This window comes from Clupea harengus, chromosome 3 (genome assembly GCF_900700415.2).
Source record: "Clupea harengus chromosome 3, Ch_v2.0.2, whole genome shotgun sequence".
Lineage (NCBI taxonomy): Eukaryota > Metazoa > Chordata > Actinopteri > Clupeiformes > Clupeidae > Clupea > Clupea harengus.
The window spans coordinates 11,142,763-11,161,071 of NC_045154.1; the positions used below are offsets into that span (position 1 = coordinate 11,142,763).

At 42.0% G+C, this 18,309-nt stretch overlaps 3 protein-coding genes across 6 annotated transcripts in view; 2 read left to right on the forward strand and 1 right to left on the reverse strand.

Annotated features, from left to right (window-relative positions):
• Positions 1-3,662, reverse strand: part of dennd11 (DENN domain containing 11) — an 11,231-nt gene extending 7,569 nt beyond the window's left edge. Inside the window, exons 1-3 of the mRNA XM_012833124.3 lie at positions 3,077-3,662; positions 1,124-1,223; positions 731-889 (exon numbers count right to left, since the gene is read on the reverse strand). Of these exons, the coding sequence (XP_012688578.1) occupies positions 731-889; positions 1,124-1,223; positions 3,077-3,449 (632 nt within the window). The 5' untranslated portion in view covers positions 3,450-3,662. The remainder of the gene's footprint in view (positions 1-730; positions 890-1,123; positions 1,224-3,076) is intronic.
• Positions 3,663-4,110: 448 nt separating this feature from the next.
• Positions 4,111-11,009, forward strand: wee2 (WEE2 oocyte meiosis inhibiting kinase). Of its 3 annotated transcripts, none has more exons than XM_012833100.3 (12): positions 4,111-4,215; positions 4,827-5,133; positions 6,106-6,311; positions 6,434-6,485; positions 6,801-6,970; positions 7,331-7,452; positions 7,888-8,034; positions 8,302-8,406; positions 8,565-8,650; positions 9,039-9,209; positions 9,405-9,553; positions 10,211-11,009. In XM_012833100.3, the coding sequence occupies exons 2-12, from the start codon at positions 4,846-4,848 to the stop codon at positions 10,365-10,367; spliced, it is 1,653 nt and encodes a 550-aa protein (XP_012688554.1). In that variant the 5' UTR covers positions 4,111-4,215; positions 4,827-4,845; the 3' UTR covers positions 10,368-11,009. The 3 variants fall into 3 exon arrangements, with proteins under 3 accessions (XP_012688554.1, XP_031420417.1, XP_031420418.1); XM_031564557.2 differs by having other exon boundaries at positions 4,120-4,215; positions 4,830-5,133; XM_031564558.1 differs by lacking the exon at positions 4,111-4,215 and adding an exon at positions 4,499-4,520.
• Positions 11,010-11,681: 672 nt separating this feature from the next.
• bida (BH3 interacting domain death agonist) lies at positions 11,682-16,373 on the forward strand. 2 transcript variants are annotated; one of them, XM_042703665.1, is made up of 5 exons: positions 11,682-11,790; positions 12,508-12,841; positions 12,967-13,100; positions 13,834-14,109; positions 14,348-16,373. In XM_042703665.1, exons 2-4 carry the CDS (start codon positions 12,532-12,534, stop codon positions 14,032-14,034), a joined length of 645 nt encoding a protein of 214 aa, XP_042559599.1. In that variant the 5' UTR covers positions 11,682-11,790; positions 12,508-12,531; the 3' UTR covers positions 14,035-14,109; positions 14,348-16,373. The 2 variants fall into 2 exon arrangements, with proteins under 2 accessions (XP_042559599.1, XP_012688608.1); XM_012833154.3 differs by having other exon boundaries at positions 16,255-16,373.
• Positions 16,374-18,309: the final 1,936 nt, after the last annotated feature.

Sequence of the window (18,309 nt, forward strand, 5' to 3'; positions counted from 1 at the left end):
TGTGCGTCTATGAAAGATGTAAGTTCTCTACTGGGATGTTAATTCCATGTATTAAGCAGTGTTATATGTTTGGAGATATTAATTGTTTATCATTAGTGCTAAACGGGTGAAGGATTGCTAGCATTTACCGTGTGAATGACGTTTATGTTAGCTTGCTAAATTACCTTGCATTGCGCCAAACCATGTACTTTCTATCCTGTTAGCCTGCATACGTATGCTATTTGTGTTCATTATAGTGTAGCTACGTACCTACTAATTTGTATTTACATGTTTGTGGGCCTTATCTAGTCATTTTACATGCTTAGTGATACCGTGAGCTGACTAGCCTGTTGAGTTAACATGTCAGCGTAGATATGTGCGCGAGGGCTACGTAGTAGCTGTGTACTTATTGTTTTCCCCTTTCTACTTTGTTTCAGAACCACACATACTCCACACACACCTTAACCACACACTGTTATAACACACTGGTTGCTTGCAACATACTGAATATCTCTGCTAGAGAATTCCTGTATTCCTGATTAGTTTCCAATACAAAGTGGTTGCATCAAATCTCGCTTCATCATTGCCTCATCTCCAGCGTGCACCTCTCCTGCCCTGAACATCCTGGCCTTGAAGTGGTGTTCTGGCCGACACTCAGGATTGTGTGTGATGATAGAATAAGAACAGCCCCTATACAGTCCTACCCTACCTATACAGTTCTACCCATCTACTAACCCTCACCCACACTCACCGAACCTGGTTCTCCAGAAAATGCATGTAGCGGTAGAGGAGGGTATATGAGGGGGACAGAATTCCGACTGATTTCATCCTTGCCCCTCTCTCCAGCTCACTCTCCACTGGCATGTTGGCGAAGCATGCCAGCCCGAAGTACGAGTCCTTCCGGAAGTATCTAGAGAGAGGGGAAGCAGATGGGGACTTCATTTCCACAGTCGTAAAGGCTCTGTGACCTTACACAAATCTGCATGTCCTGTAGCTGACTTCTCAGACAATAGCTTAAGGCTATTTTAAGACACAATTGCAGTCAAATTGTACTGAAACGATTAAGACAAATTCCAAAGCTAAAAGACATCAATGAAAAGTTAAATAGGATGACAAAAGACTCCACTGCCTCACAGACTCTTACATGAAGTCGTTGGCGACTCTGTGGGAGCCGCTGGCCATGGATTTGAACTCCACCCCGTCTAAGTTAATATCCTGAGGAAGGCACCACTCCACCATGTTACCTGAAAATGAAACGTTATCAGCAGGCATTAGACAATACAGTGCCACTGAATGCATGAAATTATTTCTATGTAGATTAGGGTTATTAGGTCTAGGGTAAAGAATAAGATTAATAAAAGATTAACATGTGTAGTTCTATTTTGTCCAACAGTCTTGTTTGCACTACTGTGCAGCCAGTACTAAGTGAAATTCCTCACGAAATCTCAGATGAGTGCCGAGACACAAAGGGGAAGTAACAGAGAGAAACGCAAGTCACCAAAGGAAAAATAAACCCTAAAAGCATGTGTCATTGAACAGCAATGGCATGACTCGAGAAAAATAGAGTGATTATGCAGTTTATACCTCAAAACAGAGGAGATGACAGGCTTTTCCAGGCACTGATTGAGAGGGAATGACAGATTTCATTTTGAAAAATAATACATTGAAAAAGTGCTCTATCAAAAACTGCCAGTAAGAGTCTGAAAGATCAACACTTGAACAAGAATGCAATCATTTTGCACTTCTATGTGGATTCTGATAATGAATCGAAAAAGGAAGTCTTCTTCTCCTGAAACTCCTTCGCCTTTATGCATTGTGAGAAACAAACGTGTCCTATTTCAGTCAAGGAATTGAATAGCTTGCTCAGTCTCTATCAAGATTAGGATCAATGTCTGTCCATCAATGTACTCGGCATGTTACAAAATAGTTACTTTACATTATAGAATAACCTTTTTCATTACAAGTCTTAAAAGACCTTCGCCAAAACTCCTACTGAGAGAGGCTTCAAACAAACCACCATTGGAACCTTTTTTTGATGAAGGTTTCAGCAAGCATCCCTTATTACGAAATAGTCCTAAACCACAGACACTAAGGAAGTTAGAAGTAGAGTTAATCAGCAGAGTGGATTCAGGGCAGTAACTTCAATCTGATCTTCACACTTCTGGATGAGCTCACAGTAAAGAGCATCTAATAGGCTACATTTCACTAACAGGCAAATACTCAGAGGCAATGATGACCATGATGCCTCTTGCAGGTTCCTTAGTTGACCCTAACAAAAACAAACAACCTGATCTGTTGTCTTCAGGTACCATAAAAGCAACACACAGCCTCAACTAAACCTAAACCTAAAGTTCCAGTTCTCCAGAGCCAAAAATTCTGCCACTTGGTTTTGATGCTGTGGAGAAATCAGAGCAATGCTTATCGGGTAGCTTTCAGGGAGATGACCACAGGGCGTAAGACTGGTAGCCTGTCATACTTTCATTCTACTTCAACGTTATGACTCAGTGTGAAAGGAAGTACGAAGTTTAAATGAGTCATTGTAGTTCATAACATGCTCTAGAGTCAACCAGGTCAGTGTGGCATAATGCTTTTCATCACTTCCACACCAGTGAAGACAGATGCATCACAGACCTTATTAAAACTAAGTGACGTCCACTCATTCAAGAAACGGTTCCACTCATTTGAAATGAACAGCATATGCGTTGAACAGGTGTGCACTGTGCAGGTGTCCGAAAGTTAAAGAACGTTCCATAATAAAGCCACCAACATCTTAGAATTGATGACTGATATACCTCGCCTAGCCCATCCCACACACATCCTGGTTAAGGGGATTTATCATCCCAAGTCCCTCCTCACTAAACACTGCATAATATTACCGATGCGTCTGTTCTCAGTTTGTCTAGTTTATTTTTACATATCTCTTTTGAATAGCGTGATTAAATGTTTTACTACTGTAAAGATAAGAACGGTGAGACCAGAGAACTACAGCTAATGGTATAGCAACGTCATGCTATAGGAGACTACTGCTCTCACACGTACAACCTGGAGGCCCGCTACTGCCACGTTTGTTGAGCTGTTTACCATCAGTCACTCCCACCTGATCTGGTGTCAAACGTGACGACAAACACGGAGACAATTTGATCCTTTTCCTCCCATCCGGTCACTGTATGGTCTTTCAAAGACAGTCCTGGGAACGTACTGTCCAGTTCATCTGTGCTCTCAACAACCCACTGTGCACTGTGCTTGGATGGCGAGCTCGAGTCCCTGCTAGTAACAGCTGCTACACCCGTTGGAGCCCCGGGACTGGTACTCCACCCAGCCCCGGGAGTGGTGTTGTCCGCGGGCAGGCAATTAGACGGACTGGACCGCAAATTGTTTTCCTCCACTGGAGACGGAACTGTCGGAGCCGGTTCGGGCGGGGGAACCTCCTCCCAGTCCAGGAGCGGAGCGCGATCCGACTGCTCCACCATGATGCTCGGATACGATTTCCTTCAAGACGGAAACACGTTAGGCTTCGTTCGATGTATAACTAACGCATGCAAACATGGGCAACGGCTGTGTTTAAATAAAATGCGGTACTCTGACCATTCAGTTGCAATTTAGTCATACCACAGACGGGGACTTGCTGTCACCCACTGCTTCAACACAGTGTTTTGATCACGTCACACACTTCCGCTCACGTGTTTTTCGTGGCTTCACAGCTCACAATTCTTCAATATTTGAGTTTCAATGCCCAACACAGGCTTATGTTACCTAAATGGCTACAGGCTGGTGTAAGGATACATGAGGACGTGAAACAAATTCCACCGAAAGGCAGAAAGTAATCTGAATACAATGTTGCAGTCACAATAGGTGGTCCTAAACAGCAACATTTTCTATAAGACTCAAAGGGTAACGAGTTAGGTCTGCTATGTAACCTATATTTAGACCAATGACTTTAAAAAAAAGTTTCGTTTTTAAAGTCATTGGTTTAGACATTATGCCCTTCAGTATGGGTCTAACGATAGTCCAATAGTTCAGTATTTGGCCTTTTATTTACTCTTTTACTTTCTCTTTTTATTTCACACAGGCCCATACAACCATGTACAAATCATAACGACCAATAGAATATTAGAAAGCTATAAAAAAACAAAAATTAAACACAAGACAGGTGACGTATGTGGACTGTGATGACATCTTTCCTTCTCATTAACATACCTGGCGCGAAAGTGCGAAGCAGGTGTGACTCGCCATTATGTGAGTATGGTGTGAAACCTCAACGTTCTCTTCATATTTTGAGTATTATAGTACGATTTCTTACAGAAATACTTAAAGTTGTGTTTTATGGGTAATCACGTTAATAAACAGCTGATGCTTGTTATTTGTTTGTTCGAAACAAAATACGCAAGCTCGTTAGGAGCTGTAGGGTTGCCTTATCTTAAAAACAACAACTAGGGAGGGTATTTTAGGCCTATATGGTCGATTACTAGCAGTTAGTTATGAGTATACTGTTAGGCTGAGGCTATACCATCTAGACATCAGCCGTCTGTTCATCTTTTTGGGTGGGGTGAAAATGTTAGGCCTTCCCTATAGCCTGCATTTAGACTGCAGGATTCCCCTGCCCATTCTCATTCTCTTGCTACCCTGTACAAATGATTGCGTAGGACTTGCATCTTTTGTCTGGACAACTTTCTTCAAATGTATCCAGCACTTCCTCTGTACCAGTGAATTAAAATGAGCGAATGAAAAGTTACAAATAGAATGTCATAGAGAGCTGCAGATCAACACAAACTATTCTAAAAGATTTGAGTAGTACACCATTGGTTGTATTTCAATATAACATTTGTTTTTGATGATCTTGAATCTAGCAGACGACCTGGAGCAGGCATGGCTCGTTCAAGTGAGCGTTTGGTGCAGCCCCTTTGCTTCTCCAGCTGTGGGGAGGAGGACAGCGGCGATAGCTCGTCAGAGGACTGGGGCCCCTCCCGCGGCCAACTCCGGAGAAGCCTCACCTTCAGGAGTCCCATCCAAAGCCCATCCTCGGTCTGCCGCACCCCCAGGGTCCAGCGGCACCGGAGGAGCAGCATCACTGCGTCCCCCTCCTTCCCCAGCTCGCCCATTCCTTACGAGGCCTGGAACAAGCTGAGGCTGTGCGAGTCGCCCAGCACACCTAAGGTGAAGCTGGCACATCCATATGTTTATATACAAATATGCAGTTAGATGTACATCCATATGTTTATATACAAATATACAGTTAGATGCACATCCATATGTTTGTATACAAATATGCAGTTAGCACACTCCTTCACATAAAGTCCCAAAAGGACACTACAGAAACATTGCTACATTGAGTGCAAGTGTTTCTACATCAGTAGTTGGGTAGGTGCAATACTCTTTCTTGGCATCAGTTGATGGGCTTGGTTCTATCCCCACTATTGGTTCCACTGTAAATCCCTCTAAAGTGGATCTTCTGTAAGATTAGTAAAATGCCCCAGTCATGGGCTGACCACTAGCCTGTACTACCACTAGCCTGTACTTATCTAAAACGACATAATAAGCAACAGAACAACTTATCTTAAACAATGGAATAAGCCTGGCTGAAACAGTTTTGAGAATGAGGCAGAAAGAAATAAGGTTTAGGCCAAATGCTGTCCAATTTTCTTTTCTCCAATAAACAAACTCTTCAGTTTCTCTTTAAATAATTATCTCCAATTATTGTTGATGGTTTTTGTGACTTTCAGCTGTGAAGAACCCTCCATTAGAAACAAACTATGTGCCAAACGTATTCAAAATCCTAAGAACTTTTTAGGTTTAGTAACCCATAAACATTCGGGCAACTGTAATGACTTCAAACCCATTAATTTAAAGTCTATGGTGATGACGAGCTGCATAGTGTGCAAGATATATTAGCCTAGTCAATGGAAGGGACTAACATTCCCACATAAGTGCAGAATAAAGCTAACCACTCAATTCCACTTCAGAGTCTGTAAATATTTTTAAAAAAAATCCATACCCTCATATTCTAGACAGTTTGGGAGGCAAATGACTGGGCTAATCAAATGAATCGAAGAGGAGACCAGAGTCAGGCTAATTCAAATCTAATACGGAGTTAATCTAATAGTACGGCTGGGGCATCTCCTCTCCTAGAGTCTGTTCTCTAAATCCGCCCAGCCAGACTCCTGCAGTAGGCTTCCCCGCAGTCACAGGAACCTGCTCTTCTCCTCCTGCGAGAAGCTCAGCCGCTTCCCCTCGGTCAACGTCAACCCCTTCACCCCAGAGACCGTCCAGAGGACCAGTGAGCACTACAAGAGGAAGAGCTGCAGGAGTGACGATGATGATGATGATTGCCACAGGTACTGTGGGGAATGAGATGAAGAGCAGGGAACTGGAGAATTATTGGGTTTTTTTTTTAATCCATTTCCTTGGTAAAACGTGTCTTATTACTGTACTGTGTTGTTTTTTTTTCTCTCTCTAGATCAAAAGATGCCCAGACCTCATCTGATGAAGAGTATTATCTGCCTCCGAAGGTATGGTTTACATTTCATAGTTTGATTTAAATATGTTATTTAAATAGGAAACAGGATTTATGTTTTAACCTTATGTGTAGTGGTCTAATTGTAAGATGCGTTTTTAATGATGGATATCACTTACTTGTAAATGTATCAGTTTTCATTGGCACACCTTTAATAATTTTTTTTAGTCTTTGTCAGCAGTCCTCTATCCGCTGTTTGTGCAATGCAAAATAATCGTCTTCTCTCTTTTTCCATTTTGTTTCCACTTCATTATGTTTCTCATCTCTCCCCTCCCCTCTTCTGTCTCCCTGTCATGTCCTGTATTGTCAGAGGCCTGCTGTGCGGGCTCTCATGCTGTCTCGTTATGAGAGCGAGTTCCTGGAGCTGGGTAGGCTGGGTGTGGGGGAGTTTGGCGCTGTGTACAAGTGCGTGAAGAGGCTGGACGGCTGTCTCTACGCCATCAAACGCTCCCGCCACCCTGTCGCAGGCTCAGCCAAAGAGTGAGTCACGCACACAGTCTGTGCAGCTAAGCATGTAACAGAACTTGTATAACTGATGTCATTAATAAAACCACACCATTTGCATAGTGTCATAGCAAATATTCCTTTGGCAGTACGTCATGCAGTCATGAGTATTCTTTAGTACATGCTAACTACGCTAACCTTTAATACATGCTAACCTATTCTGCCATTTTGTCTTCTCTATGTTTTTGCTTTATAAAATAAAGTGGAGAAATGCATCTTTGCTGACTGTGTGAAAGGGACATGTGGTGTTTAGTTTAAAAGAATATGGTAGTTGTGGCGGTAAAAGGATCTGGTGGTTGTAAACAACCCACTTTTCTTCCTTTGTGTCTTGTGTAGGCAGCTGGCTCTGAAGGAGGTGTATGCCCATGCTGTGTTGGGCCAGCATCCCCATGTTGTGCGCTATTACTCCGCCTGGGCAGAGGATGAACACATGATCATTCAGAATGAATATTGTGATGGTATGCTCATGTCACATTAAACATAGAGGCTTCTTTTATACTTATTAAAGGGGAATTTTGGGGATTTTTCAGCCTGGGTCCTATTTTTAGGTCATTTTTTGGGTCCAGATTTTTACAAGACATAAACAATAGAAACCGGTCCAGCATTAAGTTAGAACGCTAAAACCGGCAACCACAAAACGGCTATACAGTGGAATCGAGAGTTTCCCTTTAAACTGTTTTTATTTATATTTATGCAATTTACCTGTAATTTTATAATTTAACTGTTTTACCTACTTATAGTAGACTGTGATCATGGATTAGGGAATCTCTTGGTATAATGGTATGGGTCAGTAACCCTTCACAGTTGTATTGTATAATTCTGTTTACAAAAATGTGATTATGTAATGTCAAGTATGTCAGTTGCTGTATTCTGTTTTCTGTGTTGCCACACAGGTGGGAGTCTACTGGATGTCATTACAGAAAAGGAACAGCAGGGGGAGTTCTTAAAGGAGCCGGAGCTGAAGGATCTTCTGCTGCAGGTGTCCATGGGTCTGAAGTACATCCACAGCTTAGGCCTAGTGCACCTGGACATTAAACCCAGTAAGTCAGTCATCTTCTGGTTTTCTGTCTTTGTCTCCGTTACCCTTAAGGTCTCTGTACCTAGCCCTTTTCTTCTATCTTTCGATGTCCCTCCCACTGCTCTCCTTGTTTTGACTCTACTGCCTTGTTTGTAGAGGCTGATGTCCAGTTTAACCATTTATTTGAATTGCCTACCCTTGAATATAAGGAATACAGTATGCCCTGAAGATAAGGTAACTTCATAAGTGTTTTGTTAGTAGTGATTTAAGGAAGTATTTTATGTTTTAGGCAACATCTTTGTCTGTCTGCGGCCTGGCTCTAGTGCAGGAGGAGAGGGGGACAGCGAGGAAGAAGAGGATGTGTACCCTTCATCAGGCGTAGTTTACAAGATTGGTACAGTGCCTTTTTATTTCATGTACCAGATATTAGACCTTTGGATTTGGCTGGCAAGTCAGGCCCCATATAGATGGATGAGAAAACTGATGTTGTAATGGGTTTTACCCAATAGACTTTAATGTGATGTCATCTTACCTGGTCTTGGTGTTCCTCAGGTGACCTGGGCCATGTGACCTCCGTCTCCAACCCCCAGGTGGAAGAGGGAGACAGCCGCTTCCTGGCTAATGAGGTTTTGCACGAGGTAAAGGAGTGAATGTTGGCTTTAGCACATAGCTGCCTGTACTGCATCACAAACAGCTGCTGACTCAAGATTGGTTCAGTTGCTGTTCAGAAGAAGTTACTTTCAGGCCTTAAAGGTGAAATCCGCGATTCGGTTTTGCCAAACGTTGTTGACTTTTTAGCACAACAGCCAATCAAATTCCAATGTTATACACGAGCCTTTAAACCACATTCTTTTAGTTTATTTCAACAGAAAAACCCTCAAAAAGGCTTCAGAAATGCACAACCAGCAGTTTGCTTTGGTTGGAACTGGTTCTACGCAGAGCCTCAAGCTTCATCAAAATGAATCTTGCCACATGCTGCCTGGGTGCCTCTGCTGTAGTTTCTGAACTCGCTCACTCTGCCTGCAGGACTACAGCCAGCTGCCCAAGGCTGATATCTTTGCTCTGGGTCTGACGACACTGCTGGCTGCCGGCGTGCCAGCGCTGCCCCAGAATGGAGACGAGTGGCACCGTCTGCGCCAGGCTCACCTGCCTGTCTTACCCCAGAAGCTCTCGGCTGCCTTCACCAGTCTCCTTCAGGTAGCCAAAATGGGGATACGTCAAATTGTTGCTCCCACATTCAGAAATCTCAGTTTGTGATAAACTAAACCCAACTGCAGTTGTTGTTGTTTGGATGAATAGGGATGCCTGAAAGTTCTGTTTGTGTTTTTTTTTTTTTTTTTCTTTTCTTAATCTCTTCACGGTTGCATGTTTCTCTGTGAAATGTTTATTTAGGGCCTGCTGGACCCCGACCCTGCGTTGCGTCCATCTGATTCTGCACTGTGCAGACACCCTTTGCTGAGGAGGGAGAGAGCTGGCAACATGGCCGCAGAGCTGCGCAAGGAGCTGAACGTGGAGAAGTTTAGGACTGCCATGCTAGAAAGGTCAGCAACGGGGAGAGGGCAAAGTTCAAGGGTTCAAAGGTTATGGTTAGTATTGAACTTGAAAGTGGCACAGCTCAAGTTGCATTGAACTTCAAAAAACACAATATTGTTTGTTCAGTTTTAACTTAGAAATGCAGCGCAAGTGTGTATGTAGGTACACCACAATAGAAATATGATTGTAATCGTTACAAAATGGCATCTTTCAATAGCTGAACAATGCCAGATGAGTTCCATCATGTTCTACACTCAGATGTCCAGAAGGGGGAGGTATTGACATTGTTGAAATACTTTAAATTAGGAAGTCAGACTTGTGGTAGAGGCCTGCAACCATGCGGGAGTACCGCAGGACCCGTGCGAGCGTGGGTATGGGCAGGAAGAAACTGATGCGTAGAAAGACATGATATAAAATATATGTATGAAATGGTGAAATGAAGGCGTTTGATTTATACAGCATAAGACCTTGAAGACTGCATGTCAGCCACTAAACTATTAAGGGAATGTGAGCCCTTGTGGACTGTGGTCTCATCATTTTATCATTTATTTTATCCATATTTTGTGTGAATCATTTAAAAAAAAAAAAAAAAAGGTGTTTGTTTTGTGGTCTAGGATGTGAATATTAGTTGACTTCCTGTTGAATTTCTTCTTCTTTTCCCACAGGGAGCTGAAGGAGGCCAGGTTGGCAGCATTGTCTCCCCGGCAGAGTGCTACGACAGGGAACCACTGTGGCCAGATAGGCTCTCTACCCAAAACAGGCCGCAGGGTGGTTGGTCGGAATGCTGCGAAGTCCGTGAGCTTTGGTGGCCTGGGCTGCTGAGTCCCACTTTCTTGGCATAGTTGGACATTTAGTTTTCAAATTACAGAGCTCTTATTCATTTGCTCATCTGAAAAGACAGCTGCCATTGTGGGTCACAACAACTCTGTGTGAGTACAGAGTTGCATATAGTCGCAAGATTGCACAAGGAGTTGAAAATGGTTTGGAAATATGGACATGTAGCATGTTACTGATGCAGTAATGTATTGTGTATGAATTGTGTAACACTGTGTGTTGTGTTTTTTAGTCACTGAGTGGATTTTTGAGTTCTGTGTTTACATGTGCTGCTTGTTTTTTTTTTTTATATATATATATATATATATATATATATCGTGTGTATTTTCATTTCACGTAACCTTGACATTAGCAATTGTCCATTAAGAAGTCTTGCGACCTGTTATGTGACCTGTAGCTTCTGCCAGTTTTACTGTAATGCTTTTTAAACTGTAAATAAATTTTAGTTTTATCAGGGATCCCTGAAAAATCCTTTTCTTGTGTTCAGTTTGATCCTGGCATGTCCTGATAATGGCACAGACCGGTTCAAAATAAGGAAGGCGAGATAACACAAAGGGGATTTTCCCAGGCAACCAGAGAAGCATTGTTACAAAATGCACCCTCATGGCATGTGTCCAGGAGCAATTTATGTGTAGCTATGTGTGGGCTCTGCTGATGTGCAGTGTAGAATCAGAATCTGATTCTGATTCTGATGTGCAGTGTAACAGTAGGAGTATTTTTTTTGTATTTACTTAAATTCTTTGCTTTGATCAGCAACAATCGTAAGGTGAATTTTAGCAATCCACTGCTCCATTAGTTTGCAATAACATTAACTGTGAATATGTATTTTTAAAGAAAGTTCGTCTTTACAGTTTCAATATGAATGTTGTGCAAAATAAAATAAAAATGATACCCACTATAGTGGAATTTGGAAGGAAAAGGGGTGACAAAACATTGTTTCTAAACGTTCATGCCATTTTTGTTTTATGTGTTTCCTGGAAGTGTTCACATTTGCAGGGTGAGGGTCATGTTAAATGTGCGTAAAAGGATATTGGTGAAACTTTCAATCCTGCCCTCTCTATGCCATGTTCATTTTAAGTTGTATTCACTGCGTCAACGTGTTGCATTTCTGCTCTGTAAGTCGTATGTTTATATCCAGGGTAGACTTCATTGTATCCGTGACATTTAGATTATATATCTAGTAGTAGTAGCAGCGGCAGCACAATTGGTTGCTAGCTAAATGAGCACGTGTTATCTTGGTCTCCACACTTGGAAATGTGCAAGATAAACCCTTAATGCATACGTCATTTTCCTCCAGGCGCAAACTGATCGGTGATAGGTTAGGTTAAAACGGGAGGAGAGACACAGTTGAGACACTACGTTTTACAGTAATTGGGAGAAACAAAACAACCTGTTGACACAGAGAATACTGGTAAGCGAACAGTTATGGTAAACTCATTCAATTATGAACATAATTCTAAATTACATTGTAATTTATTGTGCTATTGGTCGGATATGTCTAGAGACGCAGTGTCTCCGGTAGCATTAACGATAACGGTTCCCTGAAAAATTACAAGAAAGTTGAAAGTTATGAGGTCGTGATGTTACACGGTCACATACAAGCTAATTTGATTTAACATTACCAGAGAATTCGCAGTTTAAGATACATGATCGTAGGCGTGCTCTGGTATTACCGGTTGGGCAGAAATGAGGTGAACGTTGTCAGACTTCAGAATCAGAAGAATCAGAATCAGACTTTATGTGAAGTTAGCTGGATAGTAAGATGGCTAGAGCTAAAGTTCGATTGAGTAACATGGCGCTTAGTTAAATTGTCTGCTTAACGTTATGTCTGAACAGGAGATCTTCTCTGTGGATATCTGTAATGTTTAATCTAACAAATGCAGCTCAAGGAAGTGTTCCTGCCGTGCTAACTGACTAGTCAGGATAGATAAGTCAGCTATCGCTATGCCATCTAGTGATCAGCTATGCTATCTAGCAAATTGTAGCTAATCACTGACTCAATGAACGCTGTTTTGATACGATATTTTCATTGTGTCTTTGTATGCCATTGTTAGCTGTCAGATACGGAATGAGAATGTGTTACGTTAATGAAGTAACGTTAACTTTGATAAACCCCAACTTATTTTAGAGTTGCCACCGGGATAGGACCAGCATGGATGTTACCGGAGATGCAAACACTGCCTTCGGTAACATTACATCCCAGGTCTTCTTAACGTTCTTGCAACAAAAAGGTTGTCAAAACGTTGAACTGGAACAGGAACTGTCAGACTTGGAAAGGAAGCTGAAACATGTTCAAGATATCAACTGCAACAGTGTCGGGTTAGCGTGTACCTACGGCGCACCTAACAGAGAAGTTTACAGTGGGGATGACGATGAACTCCAAACAGACGGACACTCGCCTTCCGTTCACTTTCAGCATCTTTTGCAAAACCACCATCCCAACGTGCACGCGCCACCACCAGGTAAAGGGTCATATTATTGTACGAGGCCGTCTGCGACAACTGTAGGCTTTGATACAGTATGATAGCTTGCCATCGATGTTTGTGAGTGTGCCTGAAAGAAGTTCTTCCATTCATTATTCCTGTAGCGGTTCCAATCCCTGATCCTGCTCTGAGAGGCGTGGCCCTAGAGTTGATAGAAATTGCAGACCAGTTGGAGAACAGCGTGATGGCCCGTGCCACAGACAACCTCTTAAGATCTCTGCAGAACTCTAACTCACTGGTGAGTGCTTCCATGGCAAAGTAGGTTTTTGGGTGAGATTCCCATTTTTCTGTCTGCATTTTAGTCTCATCATATTGAACACGTTAGTATCATTGTAGTTTAATTTGCCTCTCATTTGAATCTACAATTATATATATTTTTTTCCCTCAGGCTCTAGTATAGGAGTTTTTCTGGGACCAGATTACACACAGTTCTGATATGATCTGATGGTAGAATGTTAAGTTGATGGCAACTTCTGAGCAATATTGCTGACCAGTGACCAGTTGCCCACTGCTGATTTAAAGTTCTCCAGACAAAAATCTGATGCTTAGTATCAGTGGGAAAGTGCCATAACAGCATTGACTCAGCAACATGTGTATCATTGTGGTCTCTGTGAAAGTGGAAGTGATAGTGAAACCATTTTTGTTGCATCAAACCATTAACACGCTGCACACTTAAGACCAAAATGACATGTTGGAATGTATTTTGTCTTTGTATGTTTCATGCTGTTTTTGACATTATAAATCCAAAGGAACCACTGTCAGCCAATGGTGAAAGGCTCCTAGAAAAAAACTGTTGGGTCATCTGTATTCTGTAAATCCTTGAAGATGTATGCATTTCGTAGCTGTGTGGAAGTAGAGCAATGTATGTTTTAAATGGACCCACACTGCTTAAGAACATACAGAATATTTAGTAGTTCTTTATTTGAGAAGTGTGACACACCTGTGTGATTGGGTTTGATTGTGTTGTGCAGCAATGGAGCAAGCACCTGGCACAGGCGGTTGAGAATGTTCACGGAGCTCTGCAGCGGAGTCGCGGTCTGGATGATCTCCCTCAGGAGCGTCTGCTTATGGCCCTCTCCCTCTCACTCATCAAGGGGGTGTGCGAGCGCACCCCTCGTTTCCTTTGTGACCTCTTCCGCATCTGGCAGCAGCAGGACCACCACCTCAGGTGACCCCCCTCAACCCCCAAACCCACACCCACCTCTGGTCAAGGAATGCAATTTGCATTGGATGCCATCTTCACTCAGGTAACATAAAACAGTTTATTACAACATAATACTATTTTGTAAGAGTTGTTTAACATGAGACAAATGAGGAATATGTTAGGGGCAAGCCGTCAGAAACGTATCAATGAAGTGAATATCAGTGTCCACTTATCCTTATTATTCCCCACCTATTTACATACACCAGTCATGCTGTAAATAATTAAATTACAAAATGTAACATGATGCAAAATACATATGCATATTTTCACTGATATTACAGCAGGAGTGAGGAGATTTGGTCTGAAACTAGAGAGCTAACTGCCTGAAAGGCCGGCATAAACCTTTCAAACACCACCAATAGCCCCACAGGCACACCTCCATGAAGCTGGCCACCCATGTCATCAAATTTTTTTTTTTGTTTGTGCTGGTTTGTGCCATAAAAACATTGTGCTGTTACGCCCCCTGTTCAGACCCCCCCCCCCCCCCGACACACACACACACACACACACACACACACACGTTAAAACACAAGAGGGAAAACATTGAAATAAGAACACTACCACCAAACCTACAGACATGAACATCTGTCACTACAAACTGTCGGAGTACTTCCCATAACAAGCACAACACGGAAGTACAGGCAATCACACAAACATCACTCCCATTACAAGCCACAATATTACTGTGATGTGAATGTAACATTGACATGAGGTGAATGGTAACATGTGAGGTAAATGTAATCAGCACATTGGTGTTGTTGTTGTTGTTGTTATAATTCATCAATAATGTTGATGAATGAATGGCTAATAAAAAAAAAGGTAAAATTGAGTTCTTTGGACATATACCCCGAATGTATTAAGTCAACAGAGCTTTAACCTTAACAAGACTTCTAAGACTTCAACTATCTCCTTATACCGTGTCAACATGTGAGGAGTAGATGTCGTCTCCTTACCAATACTAGTACACCTGGACAGCAGGCTTGACTGAGCCATGTAGATGTGGAGTTATCCTTGAAAACTGAAAAACTTTTAAGATCACAATGACCACAATCATTTATATTTGATGTCGGAAGACACAGGAAGAGATGTTGATTCAGTTTTATATCACTGAAATATGATCTTCATAGTACTTATGGGTAGTGTAGCACTGATACCCAAGGAGGGCAGGCTGTCGTAGACATTCCTCCACAGTCACCTGACCTCACCTGAGCATTTATGGGGGCACCTGAGGACTGAGAAAGCCAAGTATTCCATGGCATATACCAGGGGTCATCAGGTTTGCACAGACTTGTGGAGCTTGAATGCATGTTGTCATTAAAGCAAAAAGGGGGGCATACCAAACACAAAGATTCAACTTTTCACTTAAATTGTTAACCTATTATCATTTATACATTTTTTTTTTAAATAATGGCATTACTGGTGGTCTCAGACTTTTGGACCCCACTGTATTTGTGCATAAAATTCTTCGAAACAATTAGCAAAATGTACAAATAACAATCTTCAGGTCATAAACACAGAAAATGTTGACTAGATGGGCTCTTAAATTAGCTCGGCTGTGTGCAGTAGTAGAGAAGAGCATTGTATATGAAAGGCATAACATGAGATTGAAACTTCCAAGGTGCTCGACAGAGCAACCAAGGAGGCCATCTTGGCTCCTCCCCATTTTGTTGCAATACTGACCTTAGCACAAATGCACAACAATACTTGTATTAATTTTCGGATGATGTGGGGGACCAGCTTCACGGAGGCCATTAGCACTTATAAACGCTTGCTATCATGCATACTGGTGTCTTTTGTCGACATAGTTGGCAATGTGCTGTGCAAGCTTTTTTTTCATTATCATGGGGTGTTCCGGCCCAGAACACAGAACTGCATGGATAGCTAGTGGGAACAACATATGTGTTTATCTGTCCTTCGAATGACCATATACCAGCAAAAGATGATACTAAAACTAGTTGCTTTATACAAGCATACCTCAAAAAGTGGCACATTGTTGCAGTGTTGCTTTAGACTACTATAGCTCGACATTACTGTTATTATTTACCATAAAACTGTGGTACAATTATAACATTTTACAGTTTGTTTTGAAACGGGGTCGGTATGATTGGTTATGGTTGTATTCTCATCCGTCTCAAATAACTTTATATTTTTTTATATTTAGTCACTTTTTCTTCGTCTTTCTCGGCAGGGATTGACCACTGCCCGTAAACATCAGTTCCTGCATCTGAAACTGAACCTATTCTTCCTATTGTTTCAAGAAAAATTAACATTGAGAACTGTGAAAAATAAACTTTTTTTACCATTTCATGTCCCTGTGTTTTGTAATACCTAAATTACCTTTACCAGAAGGCTGATGCTTTGAAATGACAAGTTTGTTACTTACCAGTCAAACAGATCAAGTGTCTAATAATGTGGCCTCATCTTAAATCTGTGTCATCTTGTGGTGTGGTGGTGCAGTGGTTAACGTCATCAGTGGGTCCAGGTTTGACTCCCCAATGCGTCACCACATTTTGAGTGGTAGACCGTACATCACACCAGAAAGCAGCATAACTACACAGATGCGCTGAGAACTCTACAGTCCATCTTTTTATTACTTCTGGTTTCAAATCACACACATACAGTAGGAAACGTATTGTACATCCAAACAAACAGTTTCCAAAACAAAAATGTGAAATACAGACTCACTGCAGTGCACTACAGTAGCACGGCTCAGTTCACTTCCTCTTTCAATTGAAACAGAAGACTTCACACCATCACAGTATTCTCAGCTACCAGCAGCCCTAACATGTGTGTGTGTGTGGTCACAAGTGCATGTAGCATTCTATCACTGGTGGGTATGTTAACAAGAGTAGACCCCTCATCTCAAAAGGTTGCATGTATGTGTTTTTCTACTCTAACCTTTTAATACAAATACTTATACTGTTATACTCAGGCCTGACATTTGAAGTGATCACTCTTTTTCTCATATTGCCATCATCCCTTCCTTCCTAATATGTAAGGAAGGACCGGGTAAAAATAGCAAGTCCAACCTGTACAACAGTCACATTTCATGCTTATTCGATGCTCCAGGAAGCAGTTGATATAGAAATGGAACTCTGCTAGTCGTCTGCTTTCTGGGCTTCCTAACATGTTTTGTCACATTCACCGGAGTAGGAAAGCCATTATGTTAATGTCACCGATTGTCTGTGCCCGATTTAAAATATTGCATCTCTCCTGCAAGTTACACAAGAGACTACTAGTCAAAATCACCAGTTACTCCGTTTATGTCATATTCAAGTTCTCAAGTCTTGTATTGAATCTTTCATGTTAAATGTGCAGGAGCTTGCGATGTTTGTGTTGCGGTCAGTTATTCAGCTGAAAGTCTGCTGGCAGGTAGGCACACTATGGGCAGAGAGCGTTTGAAAAGGTAGGCACACTGCGGGAAGAGGGCTGAGAGGTTGGGCAGGTAGGCACCAGGTGGGTGAGGGCCTGAGTGGGTGACCAGGTGCAGAGTGTGATCAGGTAGCTTAACGGAAGCAGACTGTCTGTGTGCATGACTGGGGGCCCAGCAGTGAGTGGAAGTGATGTAGATCACAGAGGTAAAGACCAAACAGGTCAGCCATAGCTGGTAGGTATGTGTGGGTGCTAGATGTTCCTCGGAAGCCAGGAAATTAATACACCTATGACTTCGACAGAGGTGTTAGTCTTAACATCCTCACAGAGAAGCACATAAACATGTGCAAACACACACACACAGGTACAACACTATTCAACAGGCCATTGGCATTCAATCTGATAATGCAATGCAAGTTTCCAGCAGTTTTAATGAAGAAAAAAAAAAAAACATCACCAAAACTATCCCTATTCTCAACCTCAGCTCATCACACATTTCAGACAATCTGAGAAAGGAAGAAAACAAGGGACGATTAGGAAGGGGGGGGGGGGGGCATGTCATGTCAGTGTCTGGTCATTTCTTAATTCTCGTCACTGAGCTGTGAGATGTAAAACCAGTCTTTTTTTGTTCCTTTTTTATTCAGTTTCTCTCCCTCAGAGGAATGGTGAACTCTAACTAGATATTCACTAATAACTAGAACAGACCTACACTCACTATCTACATTTAAAGGAGGTCGTCACAGCTGTGCAGGGACTGCAAGCACATTCACGGGGTACAATCCCTTACCATCCCACCCATAATCTCCACCTAAGAATGTGCAGGACACCAAAATAACTAAAAACTCACATTGATACAAAATGGCAAGTATGG